At 38.7% G+C, this 25,038-nt stretch overlaps 1 protein-coding gene across 1 annotated transcript in view; it reads right to left on the bottom strand.

The window, feature by feature from the left end:
- LOC135701636 (shootin-1) overlaps nucleotides 1-25,038 on the bottom strand; it is a 67,515-nt gene that overhangs the window by 13,528 nt on the left and 28,949 nt on the right. The window contains exons 3-6 of the mRNA XM_065222486.1: nucleotides 24,540-24,910; nucleotides 24,292-24,404; nucleotides 4,807-4,969; nucleotides 4,074-4,533 (exon numbers count right to left, since the gene is read on the bottom strand). Of these exons, the coding sequence (XP_065078558.1) occupies nucleotides 4,074-4,533; nucleotides 4,807-4,969; nucleotides 24,292-24,404; nucleotides 24,540-24,910 (1,107 nt within the window). The remainder of the gene's footprint in view (nucleotides 1-4,073; nucleotides 4,534-4,806; nucleotides 4,970-24,291; nucleotides 24,405-24,539; nucleotides 24,911-25,038) is intronic.

Genomic DNA, 25,038 nt, shown 5'->3' on the forward strand with positions numbered 1-25,038 from the left:
TGCTAATTTTTCTCTGATTTGGCAATATTTAGCTGTCACTTTACCGCAACGCGACAGATCTGGATCTAATGAGAGTGGTCATTTGAAATTTTACTGACTATTTCAGCTGTTCAAAAACTCGGTAAAATTTAACCGACCTACATAAGTGATCTGAATCGAGGAGAAGTGATTTCTTGTAGAGTGCACAAATGGCCGCCGTAGTATATACATGCACTTCCACTTCGAATTTTCAATCACACAAATCTCGGCAAAGTAGGCGTTTCTGCAAGGACCGGTGGTTCTGATTCCCCTTCATTGGAAGGTTTTGCTGGTTTTCCAGAAAGGTTGCTTCCTACGATCTCCCTCGTTTTTTTAAAATTTGCTGCTGGTTGTCGAACAGGTAATTATTTGGGCAGTTAGATGTAACTGTATTCATATATCCACAAAAGTGGCAGAACACTTTCTTCGGTTTCTCACAGTTCCTCCAAAAGTGGTCGAACTGGTGGCAATTTCAGCAAAGAATATTGCCCTGTTCGTCCCCTCCCGCCCCTGTACTCCGTAGGGATGAGGTCTCCTTTGGTTTCTCCTGGAGTTTTCTAGGCACGTTTTGGTTGATGGCATTCAGCTCTGCCTCTTGGATCCTCAGTTTTTTCTAAGAAGTTTACATGGGGATGTTGATTTCGGTTTCCGCTCGTATAATTATGGTACATTGCCTTGTCCAGTTCATGTTACACCATTATCAAATCATCCATCCTTTCAGTTCTATAGAACGTTAGGAACGGTTTATATGCGGTTCTCATATTCAATATGAGAATTTCGATCGCTGGGCTTCAAGGGATTCTACATGGCCGCCGCCTTACCGGTCGTTGGTACCTGCCACGATGCCGCGTTTTCCGTCAGCCACATTTATCTCCACCACAATCGTGGGGCCTCAAGCGATTCTACGTTCGCCATCCGACCAGCCGCCATCTCTGGTGTTTGTGCCTGCTGCGATCCCGTGTGCGCTGTTAGCAACACTGGCCATAATCACGATTGCTGAAACTGCAATGGTTCAATCCGGCCACTGCCATCCGGCCACTGCCATGCGGCCACTGCCATCCGGCCACTGCCATCCGGCCACTGCCATCCGGCCACTGCCATCCGGCCACTGCCATCCGGCCACTGCCATCCAGCCACTGCCATCCGGCCACTGCCATCCGGCCACTGCCATCCGGCCACTGCCATCCGGCCACTGCCATCCGGTCACTGCCATCCGGTCACTGCCATCCGGCTGCTCATCATCCGACCACTGCCATCCGGTCACTGCCATCCGGCTGCTCATCATCCGACCACTGCCATCCGGTCACTGCCATCCGGCCACTGCCATCCGGCCACTGCCATCCGGCCACTGCCATCCGGCCACTGCCATCCGGCCACTGCCATCCGGCCACTGCCATCCGGCCACTGCTATCCGGCCACTGCCATCCGGCCACTGCCATCCGGCCACTGCCATCCGGTCACTGCCATCCGGTCACTGCCATCCGGTCACTGCCATCCGGCTGCTCATCATCCGACCACTGCCATCCGACTGTTCATCATCCGGCCACTGCCATCCGGCTGCTCATCATCCGGCCGCCATCATTGTCTGGCCACTACCGTCCGGCCACACTGCTCCCGTAACACCATCACTACCATGTGCACGGCTACCGGCATTATATAGCTCTTCGCCTGTCTCGCCTGTGTCGTCACCGCCACCAACAGTGTACCGGAGAAATTAAATAAAAGGTATTTAACCGTTGTCCGCGAGGAATTTTGTAGGATTCCGTCATCTGAAAGCCCCCCACCCTACCACGAAAAAAAAAAGCCCTGGGACCCGGAACCAAACAGATGGCCTTGAGTGCCCACCCCAAAAGCTGCCGTTGGCTTAAGACCAGCAACTCGGGGCCTAGGCTGGTACCCTTCAGGGATCAAGTGGTTCCGGGGTCATACAGAAGTTTTTTCATGGTGGAATTGGCGGTGATGGTAGTGGTGCTGGTAATGGTCTCGGTGTACACCCTGGTGTTGGTGGCGTCCCTGGCATAGGTGGTTGTTCAGTAATGGGTGTGGGACCCCGTGGTTGTGTTTGTTGAAGATGTTGAACTGAAAACTGTATTAGATGTTCCATCATCATGGTCATCTGGGTCGATAGTGTTTCTTGGATGTAGCGATTTATTTCTGTTTTCCACTGATCAACCCCTTGCGGTTCCGTAATATCGAGGTGCAATTCCTCTGCGAATTTCGACACTGAAGCAATGGGTAGTCTTTCCTTCGAGAATTTGGAATTCTTGGCTACCACCAGCGTTTTCAGAGCAACGTGGTATTGGTCCAGCAGCGGATTCCAACAATTCTTGTTAAGAAAAGCCTTGAAATGGGGAATTCAAGCTCGGATCACGATTCACTCTTTCCACAAATCCTTGTACCCCACCCTGCGAACAATTAAGTCTCAAGCTGGCTGATGGAAGACTACTTCTTCTGTCGTCTGGATTTCCATATCGATCTAATTAACCCTGTATTTCCGCAATCAGTTTTTAACCCGCTGTTGTTCTCTCGTTATTACGTTGGTCCTTTTTGTGATACGACTGCACACTACGAAAAAGTCGTGTAAATTTCGGTTCCCTGAGACCGAAACATGTAAGAGGTCCTTTTGATATAAGAATCAGTTGAAAGAAATGAGAAAATCAATTCAATCAAACGTTCGCTTCGTCGAGTTGCTCATGTTTCGGTTTGAGAACACCTAATTTTACATCAAAAGTTTGTTTACGTTCCATGATTTACGTCCAATATGGATTACGTTTCGTGTAAAAGTAGTTATTTCTAAGTGTGTAGATACTCTCGGTGGATAAATTATTTCGATTGGTCTCTCAATTTCATCTAACAAATCTTTTTTCAATCTCTGCCTTTTTTTTTAAAAATCCTTCGACTGGTAAACAGCGTAATTTTAGTTCATATTCGACTTCGTCGAATATCATAAGTCATTTTAGTTGGAAGTGACGTTTTCTAGTTATAATTTATTGAAAAGCGTTTAATACGCAATTTAATAGCTTTTTTTTGGGAGATTAAAAATGGCCGCATTTTAGCTCAAATGTGATTCATTGCCCATAACAAACAGTTGCATTAAGTTTCATGCAAAACGGAGAATATCGCATCAGATCGATTCGTTATTTGGCGTGGAACTGCTCTTAGAATTGACTTCTTCTTTAAAACATCAGCAATTTTCTAACAGCAACTGAACTGATAGGGTTAATTCCGCTAATGTTGGCCTAAGCGTCCCTAGTATTGGGCCCATACATAAATTTCTAAGGAAAGCATACATTTTTCATTAGCAACCAAAAATATCCCCTATTTTGTATTGTGCACATGACACATTGTTCTAAGAAAAAAAAAAAGAACATGAGATTTTTAACGATGGGCCCAATCTTTAGAACCATAAGCCACCATTAGAGCCCTTTCCCCTATAATTCCACTGCCCAACTATGTTCGCATTGCTAAACAGACGTAGCATCACTAAAGCAATAAGAGCGACTTCTACAAATGCAGGAACTTGAGAAATCTAATTCACTTAATCGTACTCCCCCCAATTCGACGGAGACAGGCATAGAAACAGAATGCAATCTACAGCCAAAAATGCTTCCTAGCATGAATTTAATGGGCAACGTGGTTGCGGTTATGGTTATTACCGTCGGTTGTCTATCTGTCTGTGCCGACTGCGACAATGTTGTCAATTATTAAAGCGATGATTTTGATTCACTCACTTTAATAATCAACAAACGGACACATGCATTTCAGGCCTTCGCCTGCCCGTGAAGAGCAAACCTAATTACACAGTGCTCTCAAACAAGTTCAAAAAGCACTTTCGCTCCTACATGGATGCAATCAGACATCCTCGGAATCAGTGTTTAGTGTCCTTTTGCCGCTTTGTTAGTAGGTTGGAATTTGCCATATGGATGCTGTGAGTGTGTTAGTTACTACCGGAAGCCATGCATATAATGAAACGGGTGGACTAAAGCAGACGATGAAAAATAGCCTATTGTACCCTTCCCCTCACCGAAGCGATCGATACGCAGCGCACGACCTACCTGTTGATTGTTGTTGTCTGCTATTTACATGCTTTAGGCCTACGTGATTTAATTTTTGCGTCGAGATTGCTTCACTCAGTCCTAGCCCTCCTCCTCCTCCTCCTCCTCCTCCAGCCATCGGCGGGGGTGGTGGCGGTGGAGGAGGAACAGGTGGAGGTGGAGGTGGAGGAGGTGGAGCAGCTGCAGCACTGACCACTGACCCACTGACGTAGGACAGAAGCGATTCGTTGTCGCCATCCCCTCGGAGACTCAATTTGTCTAGATCTAGTTGGGAGTAGTATTGACTCTCCGGCAGCTGACTGACGCGAAGCTGCTGCCGCAGTTCACGCACCTCCTCCTCGGCCCGCTCGGCACGGTTCAGCGCTTCTTCGAGGTCCTGTTTCAGTCTGTCTACCTCCAGCTGTAGCGTTATGATTTGTTCGCTGGTAGCGCGCGAAAGCTCCTGCTCCGTAAGTGATTTCTAGAGGTGTTTGTTTTATGGGGTTTTTAGAATTTATTGACGACAAAGCTAGTTTTTTTTAACTGTGCTATTACCAAACCGCATAACATCAAATGAAGGTGCATGCCTTTTTTCTGTATCATTTGTACAAAAAAGGTTATGAAGCTACTACCGCCAAAGGGAAAAACAATAACAAAGCTACTCTTTTTTCCAAATTAGTTTAGTTATACGATTTGTTAGACAGTGTGCAGACGAAGAATTCGGGGATAATGCGGGAGATTTACAGGTACTTACATATTCTATAAACTGAGCCTCAAACGTTTTCCGTTTGAGCTCCATTTCGGAGCGCATCTTCTGTATTTCCTCGTTGGGACCGGTTTTCGAGTCGACCGAATCCCGATTCTGACGTACCAGGTTGTCTCGCTCTCGCCGAACTTGGATGTAGGAGCTTTCCAATCTGGAATGAATCATTGGTTGTAATGATTAGCATGGTTTTAATAAAACTTGATGAATGATTAACAATGTTTCAAATATGTCAAGATTGGAAGACAGTTAATTAGTTATCATTAAAAAGTTAACTCTCCCTAACTCGATATTGAAAGGACCATCGCGTTAGGGAGAATATAGAGCTATGGGAATAAACTTTTGGAAATTTGTACGCGAAAAGCTATCGAAGTAGCCTGGATTTCCATCGAGTTAGAGAATACCGAGTTTGGGACAGATGCAGTAACGGAGAGTTGATTGTCTTCTTCTTTCAATTATTTAACGTTCACGGATAGAAATCTCCTTATACATTTTGGCAAATTTCTATGGCTGATTATTCATAAAATGTATAAGTCAACTAATAAGCAGACGCCTTGCAAAAAGCTAATGAAGATCATGTGTCAAATAAAATGTATAAGCGGTCACACATACCTTTTATGCGGTCTTATAGGACCTATGTGGTTTGTCTTATGGAATGTATAAGGCTGAGTTTTGGCAAAAATGTATAAGTTAAACACATGAATAAAATAATTGATTTTCGTTTCGTGTTGGTCTCTGTTCCGCAATCTAGTGCCAATCATCGACGGATATCGATTGCCATAAATTGACGGCAATCGAATGTACAGGAAGGCAGCTTTCACACCTGCGTAGGATATCGCACCCATTCAACACACATGGGCCGGGACCAACGGCTTTACTTCCCTTCCGAAGGAAGACGTGACCAGAGATTTTTACCGACCTCGGCTGAGATTGAACCCAGACCCATTGGGGTGAGAAAGCAGTCACGCTTACCACTACAATTGAATCGTTTTTCCGTCGACATAAAATTCCATACTTTTTTCTTCATACTTTTTCGCAATTTTCTTGGTCATATTGTCAATGTGAGAGTTGAACTTTTTGGCTATGTACAGCTGACCAACGGCTATACCAGTGTTTACAAGTTCTGATGAGGCCCGTATATAGCCAAACAGGCGAAATAAGGTGCCTATGGTTACTTGGGTAATCACGCCAAGATATTTAATCTCCCAAAAACAGCAGAAAACTTCAAATAAATCCAGGATTTTAGAGTTAACAAGTCAATTATGCGTTTGGTACGATACTTTAGTTAATAAGCTACGGAACGTAGACAATGAGAACGCGTGATATGAAGGTTTGCACCCATTATTCTCAAAAACAAAAGAAGCGCTACGACCGAATAAATTTCAAAGCGTTGAGCCGAGTTTAGCATCCGTAGGCCGAGTTTGGCGTCAAGAGGCAGAGTTAGACTTTTGACAATATCTTAACGATTGGTTTCTCTTTATCAAATCTTACGGTACATACGGAAAGGTAAATAAATTTGAAAGCCATCAGTAATAATAACATTCCGTTTGGTGCTAAACTGCGCTAGCGGGTTAGGCTGGAAATGGGGTAGTTAACCCTATTCAATTTCAACTGCTTGTGCTTCAACCATCTACTAAGAGAACGCAAATCTTCATTCAAGTGTAAAACGGCATCATCTAAATTCTTAGCTGCAATGCATAGCACAGTATCATCTGTAAAAAGATTAATGTCGCAAAATCGTAAAATACGTCGCAAGTCAATGATATACATAATAAATAACAGGGGCCCTAATATACTTCCCTGGGGCACTCCAAGGTTATTACCCACGGGACTTGAAACATAATTATTAAAAACAGTCCGTTGAGTCCTGTCACACACATAGTTTTCAAACCATTTATATGCAGTATTCGTACTTCCAAAACGCTTGATTGTTCTTTACAATAAGGGCCTAGAAAATGTTAATTTCAATCCGCATACATTTTTTAAATGTTGCGAAATTAATAAGTACTTACATTTCAATGTTTTTGTTCGGCATCAATACACACTACGAAAAAGTCGTGTAAATTTCGGTTCCCTGAGACCGACACATGTAAGCGGCCCTTTTGACATAAGAATCAGTTGAAAGAAACGTGAAAATCAATTCAATCAAACGTTCTTTTCGTCGAGTTGCTTATGTTTCGGTTTGAGAACACCTAATTTTACATGAAAAGTTTGTTTACGTTCCATGATTTACGTCCAATATGGATTACGTCTCGTGTAAAATTAGTTATTGTTAAGTGTGTAGCTAAAGTCACCATTAATAACTAGCCAGGGAAGCATTTCCTTTATGATGTTTACTAAGATATTTTCATCAAATACAGTCGGTGACATAAGAAAAGAAAAGAATACACCACAAAAACAAGGATCGAAGCCAGGATACAAAATTACTAGGATCCAAGCTGAAAAGAATCCAAATAAGGGGAACCGCAAAACCAATGTTGGGGAAGAACTAAATCCCCATGCGAGCGGCGAACAACAACAACTTCAACAACAATAAAAATAAATTTGTTCAAGTGAACCTTCACCATGCAAAGGGAGCAACTGCTGTACTTTGTAAAAGGTTCACAGAGAGAAAACTGGACATTGCTCTTATCCAGGAGCCATGGACAAATAAAAGTACGATATTAGGAGTTCCTACAAAATCTAGTAAGTTAATTTACGATGAAGGGCACTTAGCTCCAAGAGCTGCAATTTTAGTAAATGGAAGAGTAAATTTAGTTCCTATTACAGAATTTATAAAAAGAAACATTGTTGCGGTCCTGATGGAGGTTCCAACAACTCACGGGAAAACGGAAATATATATATCTTCAGCATACTTTCCAGGAGACTTGGGAGATGTACCTCCACCAGAAGTAGCGACGTTTGTTTCATACTGCAAGAAACAAAATAAGGCATTTATAATTGGCTGTGATGCAAATGCTCATCAGACAATATGGGTTAGCACGGACATCAATATCAGAGGTGAGTATCTTTTAGATTATATTTCTAACAATGATATAGATATATGTAACAGAAGAGATGCTCCAACATTTATAAATGCAATTAGACAAGAAGTTCTTGATTTGTCTTTGTGTAGTCCAATAATCTCAGACAAAATCAAAAATTGGTATGTGTCAGACGAAATATTTTTGTCTGATCACAAGCAAATATTAGCCTCATGGTAAACAGCTCATACAAACTTTTAGAGATCCTAGGAAAACAGACTGGGAGCTATATATTTCAGAGCTAGTGGCAGGAAGAGACACGATAGCAATTAACTTAAACACTTGTGAAGAACTTGAGAATAGTTCTAAACAACTTTCAAATTTGATCCAACATGCCTTTTATGAGAGTTGCATCGAAAAGGAACGCTCTACAAACAAGGATGTACCTAAGTGGAACAACAGGCTACAGAAACTTCGTAGAAAAGCCCGGAAGCTTTTCAATAGGACTAAACGAACACAACAGCGGGAACAATATAAGGAATCCCTCACCACCTATAATAAGGAAATACAGAGATCAAAGAGGATACACTGGAGGCATACATGTGAGAACATTGAAAATACTCCAGCAACTGCTAGGTTGCAGAAAATACTCGCTAAAGATCATTCCAATGGTCTGGGCTCTTTGAAAAAAGAGGATGGCTCTTTTACTACTTCTACAAATGAAACGTTAGAGTTGATGATGAGAACGCATTTTCCATGTTCTATTATTAATTCAAACGAAGACCAAAACGTGACGACAACAGCAATTGGTATCGATGAAACCAGGACGGATATTCATGAAATATTGAATGAAACGACTGAGTTAGACAGAAAAAGAGCTGATGCTTGCACTTTGGCCAACAAAATCTTTACTGAATGAAAAGTTGAATGGGTGATTGACTCCTTTGAACCGTTCAAGTCACCAAGTAGGGATGGAATTTTTCCTGTACTACTACAGAAGAGAAAAGCGGTTTTAATGCCTATTCTAACAAAGATATTTCGAGCAAGCTTAATATTAAGCTATATACCGGCAACAAGTGCGGGTTATATTTATCCCCAAGGCTAATAAAAAGGATAAAACTTCACCAAAATCCTTCAGGCCAATAAGCTTATCGTCTATTTTGCTAAAAATAATGGAAAAAACAATAGATGAACACATAAAGTCATCATATTTAGCTACAAATCCTCTGAGCAAATATCAATTTGCATACCAGGAAGGTAAGTCACCAGTAACAGCACTCCATACGGTTGTTACAAAACTAGAAAGATCTTTTGAAGCAAAAGAAATTTCACTTGCTGCATTCCTTGACATTGAAGGTGCATTCGATAATTCATCTCACGATTCAATGACTACAGCTATGATGAAACGTGGTTTCGATCAAAGCATTGTAAATTGGATCAATGAAATGTTATCAAAAAGAGAAATATCAGCAAACCTTGGAAGCTCACTCATCAGTGTAAGAGCAACCAAAGGATGCCCGCAAGGAGGCGTGTTATCACCTCTATTGTGGTCTTTAATAGTTGATGATCTTCTCAAAAATTTAATAGCCCAAGGCTTCGAAATAGTTGGCTTCGCAGATGATATAGTCATAATTTCCGTAGCAAATATGATTGTATTATCGCTAGCAGAATGCAAATTGCTTTAAATTTTGTCTCATCGTGGTGTGATAGGGAAGGATTAAACATAAATCCTTCTAAAACTACTATCGTGCCATTTACCCGAAGGAAGAAATTAGACAACATAAGATTGAAAGGCATACTTTTGGAACTTTCTAATGCTGTCAAATATCTTGGAGTATTCTTCGATAGTAAACTTAATTGGAATATGCATCTAGAGCAGGTTATTGCCTGCAAAGCTACTAATGCTCTATGGATATGCAAAAGAACATTCGGTAAACAGTGGGGACTGAAACCGAAAATGATCCATTGGATTTACTCGGAAATTGTGAAACCCAGGATTACTTATGGTGCATTGGTCTGGTGACCAAAAACATAAGAGAGTGTTGCTCAGAGAAAGTTAGGTAAACTCCAAAGGTTAGCAACTCTCTCAATAACAGGTGCAATGAGAAGTACACCATCGAAGGCATTGGATGCTTTGCTTTATATGCTACCATTGCATCAATTTGTACAATTAGAAGCCGAAAAGTGTGCTCTAAGGATTACAAGGTTAGTGAAACTCTTTGAAGGAGACCTTAGAGGACATCTTAGGATTCTAAAAACTGTTAGTATCAACTCTCTAGTAAGGAACAACGAAGACTGGATGGAGAAAAGATACAATTTCAATCGACTTTTTCAAGTAGTTGACCCTGGCGGTAATTCATAGCTATTTGGAGCCCGGTTCTTCGTCCAGGATCGATTGTTTTTTATACAGATGGTTCAAGATTGAACAATCAAGTGGGAGCAGGATTAACTGGCCCAGGGATAGAAATATAGGTTCCTATGGGCAGATGGCCAACTGTGTTCCAAGCTGAAATCCAAGCATTTTTAGAGTGTTCCAAAATATGTTTTCGTAGAAACTATAAGAGTTCAAATATATGCGTTATGTCCGACAGTCAAGCTGCTCTAAATGCTTTAAAGTCGGCGACATGTACATCAAAACTTGTCTGGGAGTGTGTTCAACAGAGTGATGCAAAATTTGAAGTTTTCGCTCCACAATACTTAAACGATTCCAAATCGGATCCTGACTAACCTCTCAAAATTTTAACCCATTTGGTGAGAAACTGAGATGTTTTTATGGGAATTACTATGGTAAAACCAAAATTTTTGTTCATGTCTATCTAATAATTCACCATATTGGTCTGCTTCAAAAACTTTCAACTATACTTGTAAGAAATTTTCCCAGCTACAACTTTGTTCAAGACCACTTTTTAATTAAATGCAAAGATCGAAAGTTATCAATGGTTCAATGCGCTGATATCTTATGATCATGCTCCATCAACTGCTCAGCAGGCAACATTGGTGTTTCTGGGGCGTTGAATAAAGGGTGATACGGTCAAAATTTGGTCAAGGGAAAACGCGTGTAAATCGGTGAAATCGTTTATTTAAAAAATCAAATTAAATTTCTTTTTCAAGTTCAATTAGTATAAAATTCAGGAAAAATATTCAGTTAGGCTTCCGCTTTTCCAAATCCGAATTGCCGGGCCTTACGCTTGACCCCTTCCATCAGATTTTGTCCACCTTCTTCACCGCAGAAAGCCAGTTTGCCTTGAACTGCTGCTCGCCCTTAGCAGTTTTTTGGTCTTCTTTAGGTTCCGCTTGACAATAGCCCAGTATTTCTCAATTGGGCGGAGCTCTGGCGTGTTGGGAGGGCTCTTGTCCTTGGGAACCACCTGCACGTTGTTGGCGGCGTACCACTCCATGGCCTTTTTACCGTAATGGCAAGATTTCAAATCCGGCCAAAACAGTACGGAACAACCGTGTTTCTTCAGGAAAGGCAGCAGACGTTTATTCAAACACTCTTTCACGTAAATTTCTTGGTTGACAGTCCCGGAAGCTATGAAAATGCTGCTTTTCAAGCCACAGGTACAGATGGCTTGCCAAACCAGATATTTCTTTGCGAACTTTGACAGTTTCATGTGCTTGAAAACATCTGCTACCTTTCCCCTTCCTTTTGCCGTATAAAACTCCTGTCCCGGAAGCTGCTTGTAGTCGGCTTTGACGTAGGTTTCGTCGTCCATTACCACGCAGTCAAACTTCGTCAGCATCGTCGTGTACCGCCTCCGGGATCGCGCTTTGGCCGTCGTATTTTGTTTATCATCGCGATTTGGAGTCACTACCTTCTTGTAATCGATAGTCCGGCTCGTTTTTTGGCTCGATGCACGGTTGTAGACGATACACCCAGCTTATTTGCGGCATCTCGGAGAGAGAGGTTAGGGTTTCGCTTGAAACTACCGGCAACTCTCTTTGTCGTCTCAGCGGCTTCCGGTTTTCGATTTCCCCCCGATCCAGACTTCCTGGCTGTCGACAAACGTTCCCCAAACACTTTAATTACATTTGCAACGGTTGATTTGGCAACTTTTAGCGATTTTGCCAACTTTGCGTGCGAGTAGCTCGGATTTTCGCGATGCGCGAGCTAAATTTTGATACGCTGCTCTTCTTGCTTGGACGGCATTTTGACAACTGAAGAGTGAATTCCAAAATCAAAATAGGAGCAACATTCTACACACACACACCTTCAAAATGAGGGGTGTTCAGGTTTTTTAAATGCAAAATTGAAAGAAATACGTCAAGTTGATATTGACCAAATTTTGACCGTATCACCCTTTAGAAGGCAATGAACAAAAAGTTGATATTTCCCATAGTAATTTACATGTAAACTTCAAATGGCTTGTGCCAAGTCTATTTCTAACCCAATTAGTTGTAACTTTGGGAGGCTAATCAGGACCCGATTTGAAACCATTTAAGCACTGTGGAGCGAAAAAGTCAAATTTTTCATCAGTCTAGTGTTCAATCACTTCAAGAATTGTCTTGTCATAATCAAGTCAACTTATATTGGGTTCCTGGTCATTGCGGGATTGAGGGAAGTGGAACAGCTGATGCATAAGCAAGGCTCGGATCTTCTGATAAGTTCATCGGGCCAGAGCCCTTTTGTGGCTTATCGGCTGCATCTCTTAGAATGGAGCTAAAAGCGTGGGAATCTTCAAAAGTGGAGGAAAACTGGAAGAACACCTCTATTGCTAGGCAGTCGAAGCGATTTATTAATCCAAACATTTCTGTGACCCACAAAATCCTGGAACATTCTAAGAAAGATCTTAGTATATATGCAGGTCTTATAACAGGTCCGAGCCGTTATCACTTGAAGCTGATTGGAAAACTTCAAGATGATGTATGTCGCTTCTGTGGCATAGAAAAGGAAGACTCGGAACATTTGCTATGCCACTGTCCGGCAATTTTCAATAAAAGGCGTAAGTTCTTCGACAAGGGGCTGATAGAACCCTTTGACATTTGTAGAACAACTCCCAGTACGGCAGTGTACTTTTTTCGAAGTATAATGCCGTGCTGGGATAATGCTATTAGTCAAACGATGGCGATCACTCCTAATAATAGTGATACGGCATCTTGATGGGGCCTCCCTTAGCTCAGTCCGTAAAGGCGCAGCTACAAAGCAAGACGATGCTGAAGGTGGCTGGGTTCAATTCCCGGTCCGGTCTAGGAATTTTTCGGGTTGGAAAATTTCTCGACTTCCCTGGGCATAGAGTATGATTGTACTTGCCATACAATTATACTAATGCAAAAATGGTACAGGCATCGAAAGCTCTCAATTAATAACTGTGGAAGTGCATCTAGAACATTAAGTTGAGAGCACGCAATAAGCTAATATGCGATATGCAATAAGCTTGAAATGCGAAAAAGAAGAAGAAGAAGAAGAAGAAGAAGAGGAAGAAAAAGAACGGCATCTTGATATAGCTAAAGAAAAAAAATGGGGAATATATCACAATATATCAGAAAAATGGTCGCAGTGATGAAAATACCCGACAAGGAAAAAAAAGAAGATATTTTCACCCAATATCAAGTTTTTCTTTTGTCATCCCCCCCCCCCTTCAAAATGTTGGAATATCACCAAGGGATATATAAAATAAAACTTTCAGTGCATATTTATTTTTCGCAAATTCATTTGGGTATGGATACTCGCTTTGCTAGATTTTATTATGTTGGTGTTGTTGTTGTTGTATAACCTTGTTCTTTTAAAGAACTTTCACATAAATTGGTACTTGACCAGTAAGGCATGACAGGTCCTTGAAATCGGATCAGCCGGTTTCAGTTGTTGAAAACGGATTTAATCGAACATCATTCCTAATCTTGTTTGGCAACTCACTAGGTAAGCCACCTTCAATCTGATCGATCCCTCTTGTTCGTTGCGCACATCTTCATCTTGTTACAGTCGGATCACTGCCAAGAATCATTTTCATTGGGTCGTTATCCAACATTATTACGATGTAGTCGCCAGATTTTTGCATTCGATCTAAATTTCTTAACTTACAAACCTCTTGCAATGATACATAATGATTCAATTCTTTTCTACAGCGATTCATCAATTTCCGAGCTAAGTTCAATCTTTTCAAAATTGGTTTAAAATTTTTAGAAGTGAGACCAAATCAGAAACGATTCAGGAAATTCCTAACTGAGGTGACACTTTTCAAAGCAGATTCAAAACTGAGTCTGAACTTTTTTGAAGTGTGTTCCAACTTTCGAATAAGTCATCAATATTTTTCTAACTGAGTCTAAACTTTTCCGTTATGTTATTCAATCCTTTTTAAAGTTGTCAAAACTTTCTTGAAGTGATTCAACATATCCCAAATTCAAGCTTTAAAGAATTGGTTTCGCATTTTCTGAAGTGAGGTAACATTAGCTGATCAATCCTTTTCCTAAATGAATCCAAGGTTTCCTGCATTGATTCAACTTTTTCCGAACTGAAACCAAACTTGTCAGAGCGGGTTTGACATTTTCCTAAGTGAACTGCTTTGGCATTTGGCAAGGACACAATCTTGCTTAGTGAAAGTGTAGAAAGTTTTCCGAAGTGAACCGACAATTTTTTTAGCTTAAATTTTCCAAAAGGTGTCCAACTTTTTCTGAAGTGGTTCAAAACCTTCCTTAGGGAGTCCAAACTTTTCTGTTGAGTGATTGAATTATACTGAATGTTAGTCTGAGCTTTCTTGAAGTGATTTACCTAACTTTTAACGTAGATTCCGCTCCCTTAGATCCCTTCCTCGTTCTTGTGTGATTTCCTCCTTAAAATTACTCTGAAGATCTATTCAGAACTACTCTGAAGTTCTCCTCAGAAATTCTCTGAAGTCCTCTTTAGAACTGTTCTGAAATTCTGCTCAGAATTACTCTGAAATTCTCCTCAGAACTACTCTGAAGTTCTCCTCAGAACTACTCTGAAGCTCTCCTCAGAACTATTCTAAAGTTCTCCTCAGAACTACTTTGAAGATCTCTTCAGAACTACCCTGAAGTTCTCCTCAGAAATTCTCTGAAGTCCTCCTTAGAATTACTCTGAAGTTCTCCTCAGAACTAATTTGAAGATCTCATCAGAATTACTTTGAACTTCTCCTCAGAACTACTCCGAAATTTTCCTCAGAGCTACTCTGAAGATCTACTTAGAACTACTCTGAAGTTCTCCTCAGAACTATTCTAAAGTTCTCCTCAGAACTACTCTGAAGATCTCTTCAGAACTACTCTGAAATTCTCCTCAGAAATTCTCTGAAGTCCTCCTTAAAATTACTCTGAAGTTCTCCTCAGAACTAATTTGAAGTTCTCATCAGAATTATTTTGAACTTCTCCTCAGAACTACTCTGACATTCTCCTTAGAACTACTCTGAAGCTCTCCTTAGAACTACTCTGAAGTTCTCCTCAGAAATTCTCTGAAGTCCTCCTTAAAATTACTCTGAAGTTCTTCTCAGAACTACTCTGAAGTTCTCCTTAGAACAACTCTTAAATTTTCCTCAGAACTACTTTGAAGATCTCTTCAGAACTACTCTGAAGTTCTCCTCAGAAATTCTCTGAAGTCCTCCTTAGAATTACTCTGAAGTTTTCCTCAGAACTAATTTGAAGTTCTCATCAGAATTACTTTGAACTTCTCCTCAGAACTACTCCGAAATTTTCCTCAGAGCTACTCTGAAGATCTACTTAGAACTACTCTGAAGTTCTCCTCAGAACTATTCTAAAGTTCTCCTCAGAACTACTCTGAAGATCTCTTCAGAACTACCCTGAAGTTCTCCTCAGAAATTCTTTGAAGTCTCCGACCAATCGATTCAGCAGAGTTTTTCCTTTGAGAATATGTATAACATATTGACTGAAACCGTTTGGCAGCCGAGATATTCAATTTAGTCTCTGGTGCATAATTTGCATCGTTCTGATGAATGCAAGCTTAACTAAAAATTTATGGTGGAACATTCATGAAAAGGCAAAGCCTAAAAATTGCACCACTTCACTGACAATTTTTGGTGCACCGTTCTGGTGAATGGAGGACCATGCTTGTTGAAAACTTCTGGTGCAAAATTGGCATCGCTCTGATACATGGAATGAACGAAAAATTTCTGGTGGAAAACTTGCACTGGTCTGGTAAATAAAGGCACAAGCTTTATTTAGTATTAAGCTATATTGAAAATTTCTGGTGGAAAATCTGCACCGTTCTGGTGAATGGATGGGCAAGCTTTTTGGAAAATTTTTGATCTTAAATTTGCATCCTTCTGCTGAATACCCAAGTAACAAATCTAGAGCTGCTTGGCTATATTCAAAATTTATAAAGGTTTTATTGCAGCTGCAACCATTACCTACTGCTTTATGACGGTCATATATAATGCAAGTCATGAAACATTCTTATAGCTATCTACACAACCCCTATAAAGCTAATGAAAAAACCAACTGATGCTTATGCTATTTTCACTTATGAAAGGTTTTATGATTGCTTTGAAGTATAAAAAAAAGCAATATGAATTACCCTTATAAAACCCAAAAATTAATTCTTTTATTGCTTTATAAGTAAGCGCAATAAAACTAGTTGGCCATGAAACAGTTATTTAAAAAAAAAAATAATAAGCATTCAGTTGCAACTTGTCAGAAATGTAAATAGGCGGTTTATTTTTACAACATAGAAAATAATCAAAACTTTCCGGTACTTCCAAGCGGAGCGCAAAGAAAATCAACAAAATTGTTAGCATGAGCATGAAAACATTTCGTGTATACGTATACGCGACGTAGTGTGCGTAAGAAAAACGTCAGCAATCTCTATAATTCTTCCGTTCTCGCTCGCATATACATGGGGTGACACTGTCGAATCTTGGTCGAAATACATGGAATGGTGACAGTCCTAGGACAAAAAGGTTGAAATCACGCATAACTTTTCATAAAGGTTAATGTACCATTCAAAACTTTTCCAAATGTTTGTAAAATTCATCGGTTGCACCCGTAGAACAGGAATATACATTTGCTCTCAAAAAAAAAAAAAATAATTCAAGCTGAACATTGCATTAGGTCCTAAGTAATATTGACAGATTCTCTTCGTCGACTTTCTCTTTGCATCCCCACGGTCATGTAAAGACATTCCCAGGTATTTTCAGCACATAAATCGATAAAATAAGCTTTTATCTAGCATCCAATACGACAAGCACATCAAGAAACGGTTCGGTGAATAAGTTATTAACGAAAGAGAAAGTCGACGAAGGGAATCGATCAATGTTTCTTAGGACCTAATGCAAAGTTCAGCTAGAATTGCTCTTGTAAAAAGAAAATAGTTCTCGTAATAAAATCATTCATTATGCTTTTCTGTTCTGCTTTCATCCTATGCACACTGGGCCAGGAATGCAACCTAGCGGAGCAAAATTAATAACTCCGAAACGACGCATTTCCGCGACTTGGTGTCTCGGGCAAAATTTCTCATCATAATAAGGACCATCTATTGACATAAACAAATTGTTCAAGACTCTTCCGCAAAGATGGTGCCACAATCTAACTTCTTGGGCAAAGTTGTTTATCTTGACACCAAAATATACCTCTCTCAAATTTTGATATTTTGTTTATAGAGTATTGCTTAATTTTTGCTAAAAATGTCAGTTTGCGATTTTTTGCGCTTTGGGAGATATTAAAGTTCAAAAATTGTTTTTTTTTTTTGTTTTTTTAACAATATCTTTGAAATTTGAAGCTTAATCCAGTATGTTTCTTCACAAAACCTATTTATTTAATGTATTTGCATAAGAGAAAAATATAACATTATATAGTTGTAAGCAAAAAACCGAAACAGAAAGCAAAAACCATATTTTCGACATTTTTTCTTTAACTCCATATAACTTGGAACCAATAGACTAGGGAAATTTAACGTCTTTGAAAGAGCTGTTCATTTTGTCAAGATAAACAACTTTGCCCAAGACATCAAGTCTCCAAAACGTCAAAAAAAAAGAAGTTAGATTGTGGCACCCTCTTTGCGGAAGAGTCTTGAACTATTTGTTTTTGTCAATAGATGGTCCTTTTTATGATGAGAAATTTTGCCGAAGACACCAAGTCACGGAAATGCTTCGTTTCGGAGTTATTAATTTTGCTCCGCTAGGTTGCATTCCTGACCCAGTGCGCAATGTAAGCATTAGACATTTTAAGAAATTGCGCTTGGTGTTTTTCTCGCTGCTGTCCTCTGTCGCCATATTGTCATTATGAAAATGCCATTAGCCTTGGAATAAAATCCAAGAAATTTCAATTAAATAATGGCTAAATAAGAGATCCGAAATGATTTCCAGTGTGCATTGGTATGAATTTATGTATTGAGATCTATTTTCTGTAAAATTAAGGTGATTCCATCAAGTTCATTCGATTTCTGAAACAATCTTTTTTGTTAACTTGAATTATTTTGGAGGCGCATTTATTTAACGCTCATATTATCCCAATATACACGATAACATTTCAAGCGCATTTGTTTTGGAACTTCTAAAAAGTCATTTATTTTCTTTAAGATTTTCACTTATGCCGCCATGAAACAAAATTGATTGCATGGTGATCTTGACACCAACACTCAAACCTATTTTTACCGCTAAAGATTTCCATTTGGAAAAAAAGTTTCAGGAGAACAGAACAACAACAAGCTAATTTATGGCGGTTGCTTTGATGCAATAAAAATTAAATTGGATTTATAACTGATTTTCAGCAAAGCGCAATAAAACTGCTTGAATACAATATTGCTCTTAAAGAAGCTATGAGAACCTTTTGTAGAGTATGAGGCTTTATGACAAAAGTTTTTAAGACAGCTTTATTATGATTCTCAAACATGCTTTATAAACCTTATCAAGAGTGGTCCACTAAGCTGTAAGACGATCTTATAGCGGTTATCAAAAGGTTGTGCTGGAGCTATTAATTTTATTGACGGTTTTATGAAATTGATCTCAATAACCACTCATAGAGTGCAATAAAACAAGAAATGCTACTTGGGTAGAGAAACAAACTTCAATAACAATTTCTGGTGTAAATATTGCACCATTCTGAAGATTGGAGGGAAGCTGCTTTACTGAAAATTTATGATGAAAAATCTGAAAACAGAGACAAGCTTTATTTGGTGGAAAACCTGCAACATTCTGATGATAGGAGAAGCAAGCTATATTGAAAATGTCTGGTGGAAAATGAAAAAAGGAAATCTGCACCAATCAGAAGATTGGAGAAGCAATTTTTATTGAACATTAACGGTGGAAAATTTGCATCGTTCTGATCAATTGAAATTTTCAGGGGGCAAGTTTGTATTGAAAATTTCTGGTGTAAGATTTGCAACAATCTGCTACATGGAGAGGCAACCTAAATTGAAAATTTCCTAATGTAAAAATTGCACAGTTCTGGTGGATGGAGAGGCAAGCTTTATTGAACATTTCTGGTAGAAAAACTACATTATTTTGGTGAATGGACGGACAACTTAAACTTGACTTCCGAGAAGAACCTCAAGGGTTTTGAATTTTGAGGACAGTTCTAAAAGAAAAGATTTTTGGAGATAAATCCATGGAAATTCTGCGAATAATTTCTAGTGAATCCTGCAGAGTGTTCCAAGATAATTTCGAAAGGAATACCGAGATCATCAAATTTTGAATGAAATTCAAAAGGAATGTTGAAAAAATATTCAAGGGAATTCCAAGGATAATTTCAAGTTCATTCTCTGAAGAATTTCTGAAGAATGCAGAGGAAATTTTTCTGAAACTTTAGGGGAATTTCAGTTCCAAGGTGTTCTGAGAAGAAAAATAGTTCTAAGATATTCCGAGAAGAACCTCAAGGATATTGAATTCTTATGACATTTCCAAAATATTTCTGCGGATAATTTCTAGTGCATCTTGCAGATAGTTCGATGATAATTTTGAAAAGAATACCGAGAAAATCAAATTTGGAGTGAAATTCCAAAAGGATTTTTAGCAAAACTTCAAGCGAATTCCGAGGATAATTTCTACCTCATTCAGTAGTAAAGTAGTCTGAGCTTTCCTGAAGTGATTTACCTAACTTTTAACGTAGATTCCGCTCCCTTAGATCCCTTCCTCGTTCTTGTGAGATTCACATCCTTTGAAAATTAGGCTGAGATTTAAAGAATGAACTTTCATGTGTTCATACCTGATGATTTTTTAAAGCAAGCACAATTTTTGAGAAAACTGCGTTTACATCCACCAAAGTACGTATTTTTATAGAAATTTGGGTTTCTTGATCAGCCAAGTTGAATTTTGGCTCCGTCCTTCGAAAAACAGGCTTGGATGTTATAGAATAGACCTCAAGTAACATTTTAGGTTTTATGATGTAATACAAAGCTACTATAAAACAACATTCATAAAACCCTGGTCAAGGCTACTTTGCCATTGATGCATCCACCAAAACCTTATTAAGACTAGAATCTGTCTAGTTGGCCCATCCTGGAGAAGGTTCTGAAGGGTAAATTTTCGAAGCTCTCCAAGATTGAATTACTGCAAAAAGGTTGTATGACGAACGTATTGAGAACCATTTGAAACCCGTATTTAAGCTACAATAAAAGCTATATGGCAACAATAAAAACCTTTTTCAAGCCATTTTCCCTAGCCGCGTGCTGAATCCACTAGAAAAATCATTTATCAAGATAGAAAAGGATTCAAAAATACCATCCGATGTTAACAATATAATTGAAATATAAACTGATCATATAAAATGCCTATTCAATTTCCAAAATTATTAAAATTGTTCTCATAAAGTGGCCAAGTTGTAGGTGCCATATTAAATTTTATGTGAAATGTACTTGAAAACATCGAAAAAATAAGTCCGCCCTCGGAAAACGATGATCTCACTTATTATTTTTAATCGAGAAGAAAAATTAATAATTCTTCAGATTGATCATTAAGCTCAGCCGAGATATGTTTTATGATTATCGTATTTCAAATATCTGCTCATTCCTAAATTGACCAAAATAAAGTTATATCCATGGAAATACACATTGAACACGAAGTTTGTAAAAATCAAACTAAGTAATTGTAATATGGCGGTGGCTTAAAAGTTGGTTCACATGGGCCATTTGTGAATAAGTTGTTTTGCTTTAATGAAATCCCTTACAAATTCATAAGGTTTTAAAATAGCTTTTATGAAGAAAACTTCCTGTCAAAGTTTATCTTTCGATAGTTGCGTTGTTCGATCATTGCAACGAGGTTTTACTCCAGCGTTCTTCCAGGGGATTTTCTCCCGGTGAATTGGAAGCAGTTACTAAGGAAGTGTGCGGAACTGTTTTGCAACATTTCGCATATATCGCAACAACTGGAAGCTCAATCGTTCCCGTAAAATATCCCCTTCTTCCGGATGATTCCCGAAGTCCACCATCAAACGATGCAGTTGAAATTAAGTATATTTGAATGAAATTTCGAACCTTTCGCTGAATAAAATTACTGCTATGAATCGGAAACCAGCCAATCTCCACTTACTGACAGTTTCAACGGTTTGTTGTAGGTACAAATGCAAATTATTTCGTTCGTCCAATCTGGAGAAGGCTGGTCTGTTTTTAGACTGTTTCATAAAGGAGACGGTCAGCACCGGTCAGAACGTGATGCAAACGCCAGATGCTCAGTCGTTGTTGAAATTGACTTCCCTTCGGTCGTTAACATCGCTTGAATTTTTCATCCTACTTCGCCTACTCTTCGAGATTTCCTTGTCATAAATATTGCTTTTGTTCACTATGAGGATCCAATTTTTGAGTTCAATTTGGAAACATAGTAATTGGGGATTTGATTGTACACTTTAACAAGTCTAAACAACAACAATATATGCTTTTTGCTCTCATTTAAAACCGAATTGTTTTATGGTTGCTTTATAATGACAGAACAACTTTATAGAGTATTTTATCAAGGCATTAATAAACAATAGCTAATGAAGTTTATGATTGATTTACAGAACAGTTTTATGGAGGTATTGATAAATTTATTTTTAAAACAACCTTCTCGGCAGACTAAAGGGTGATACGGTCAAAATTTGGTCAATATCAACTTGACTTATTTCTTTAAATTTTGCAATTTTACAGTAATAGGCTGAATTACTAAGCAGGAATGTTTTACACTTTGAAATGCTGTATTTAAACTAAATGGATTGTTTATTTTCGTTATAAAACCGTCATAAATCAGAGTGGATGACAAGTAGCTGCTGAATTGTTACTTGGGACCTTTGTGAGTTCATTCGTGATGGTAGATTTGTTTGAAGCCAGGTTGGATTTCGGTTCAATCGTTTGAAATTTGGATGCTTGGATTTTATTGAATGGAAGTTGCTGAATACCGGAAGGACGAACCTGATTAATATTCAAAAAAGAAAGTATTTTCATAGAAAATAAGTTTTCCTGTTTTTTCGAACTGAATTTTGGCTTCTTTCTTTGAAAAATATGCTTGTATTTTAATAGAAGTTGCTGCATCCATACGTGAGGGTTGAATTTCTTCAATTTTTGAGAATATCGATTTTAAATTCACAAAAGTACGTATTTTCATATCCAAGTTGAATTTTGGCTCCGATCTTTGAAAATAGCCTTGAATTTTATAGAATGGACTTTGCTGAATCCATACGTGATGGTAAATTTTTTGAAGCATGCACAAGTTTTTAGAAAACATGGTTTGAATTCTCAAAAGTACTTATTTTTATAGAAATTTGGGTTTATTGTTCAGCCAAGTTGAATTTCAGCTCCTTCCTTTACAAAATAGGAGTGGATTTAACCGAATTGCTGAATCCATACGTATATTCATAGAAATTTGGTTTTTCGGTTCTGCCAAATTGCATTTGAAAAATAGGCTTGTATTTTTTAGAATGAACCTTGCTGAATCCATACCAAAGGTTGAACCGGGTTTGTAATTCGAAGAGGTTTTTTTTTTGGTTTTCCTTTTCTGCTAAGTTGGATTTTGATACTGTCCTTTGAAAGTTATGCTTAGATTTTATTGAATTGACCTTGCTGAATTCATATGTGATGATTATTTTTAAAGCACACACAAAGCCAGGTTTAAATTGACAAAATTACGTATTATGTCCAGCCAAGATGGATTTTGGCTCCTTCCTTTGAATATTACGCTTGGATTTTGTTGAATATTTAGACCTTCCTGAATCCATTCGTATAGTTAGATTTTTTGAAGCACGCACAATTGTTGAGAAAACTGAGTTATATTTGTAAGTATCGAAAACAGAACGTTTTTTTTTCATAAGAACTGATACGTTTGTGGTATTCTGCTTGATGGTTTATCCAGAATTTATCAATACCCAAAAATCAACTACTTTGATCCTGTTAATCTACATTATTGCCAATGTTCTTCCTTGAAAGGATACAAAAACTAATGCCCGAAATGTCTTGTTGATAACTCGAGTGTTACACATAATAAAGTCAACATTTGTGGCATTAGTGTCAAAAATCACGGCTTCAAAGAAATATAAGGCTAAAGCGGAGGCTAAGAAAAAATGTTAGTGTTTAAAATATACGGTTTAGATATAATGTAGAACCAATTTTAAATGTTTAATTTTTTTTTAGTTTTTATTCCCCCCCACTCCCTCCCGACTGGTGCGAGCATCGTGTTCCGGCCTAATAGGTGAAAATATATCAATTTTTTTGCTCGGATATATGATACGTACATTGTAACTATTATATAAAATTTTAAATAACCCAATTTTTGACAGCTTCATATACTATCCAAAATTGGGTTATTTTTTACCCATGGGTACTCGCCAGTTACAGTGCTGGTGGGGGGTATGTAATATAATTATTGAAAATAGTGACCAAATCTAAAATAGAGTAAGAATTAGGGCGTAACAGCTTCTGTTAACAATGACTTCTCTCGAGGATTTCTTGAAAGTCAAGGCTCACCCAAGCAATATTTTTTCTCATGTGATTTCTGCTTATGATTCTGAACGCTAGAGATAGACTTCGGCAATCGTAGTTGAGTTCTATTCGAAAAACTGTCCATTGACAACACTGCTATTTTTGAAGATGGACAAAAATTGAACTAGGGATTATGTTCGTAATGTTGCCCCCAATATTTGTTCCATATTTGAAATAACAATTAGGTAGACCATTGTTAGTCATCATCTCATTAGCAGCCTAAAATATCTTCTTGTACCGTCCAAATAACGCTTTCATCTAGGTAAAATTGTAAAATAGGAGATTTTTTTTATCGATGGACATAATTTTTGGATCCATAAGCCATTATTAGAGCCAAAATTATAACTTCGGGTTAAATTTAACTCAGAAAATGAAACGCAACCTTCTTGAATGATCAAACTTTATATTAAAAAAAAACATGTTTATTCTTAAATCGATACGAAATCAAGTAGCTTAAGTTGCTTGCTTGTCAATACCGTTTTTCGAAATTCACATTCTTATCTAACAAATATTTTTATTTTTTAAATATAATGATTAAAAGCACCTACAAACTATGGAAGTTTGCAGCCAAACGTCGTATTTCCCGATATTTTTTCCTAATCTATTACGATTTAACTATCTGGCAACATTGCCAGAAAGCTCTCTCATCGCAGCCCAGACACAGTCACTCACCTCTTGCTTGTATCAATCGACTCCAGGATGTTGGCCGACATGAGTCGCGCGATTTTGCTGAGTTCGACATTCTCCGCACGCAACTTGATGTTTGTCTCCTCGGATTGTTGCTTCTGCAATGAGCGAGAGAGATTGTTAATTATTTGAAACATGTCGCACGACAGGTTACGCTTCCGTTCGTTCCCTTCATGCCGCCCACTCCCTTCAATTCTTCCCATGTTGATGGTTATGAATGAACCTTCACTTACACTTTCTTGCAACTCGGAAATCTTCTCGTTCGCTTCGTACAGCTGCAGCTCGACGTTGTTCAGATAGGACTTGAGTTTTTCCATCTCGTTCAGCAGGCTGTCGATTTCGCCCTCCTTGGTCGCTGATGGTTTGGATTCTGCCGCGTGGTTGGGTTGATCGTCCGATTTTGAGGATTTTTCCGATTCTTCATCGTCGCTGCTGATTCCACCACCGGAGGGGACAATTTCCGATAGCTTTCTCCTTAGTTTTCGATTCTTATCGATGAATTCGGTCCGCTCCTTCCGCAGGGTGGCAATGTCCCCTTGAAGGGCCGTCACGCTCTTCTTCAGCAGTTGGGTGGTACCTTCGAGATTTTGATTACGTTTCGTCACTGCAATTAACGGGGATTGGACGTGAGAAACATATAAAACATATATAGCAGTAAGATCAAATCGATTTCATAACAAATCAGAGATGTTTTTTTTTGGCTGCCTTAATTGGATCGTAAATGCAATAAAA

This window comes from Ochlerotatus camptorhynchus, unplaced genomic scaffold (genome assembly GCF_037179485.1).
Source record: "Ochlerotatus camptorhynchus isolate MF236.1 unplaced genomic scaffold, CSIRO-AGI_Acam_v1.1 ptg000170l, whole genome shotgun sequence".
Lineage (NCBI taxonomy): Eukaryota > Metazoa > Arthropoda > Insecta > Diptera > Culicidae > Ochlerotatus > Ochlerotatus camptorhynchus.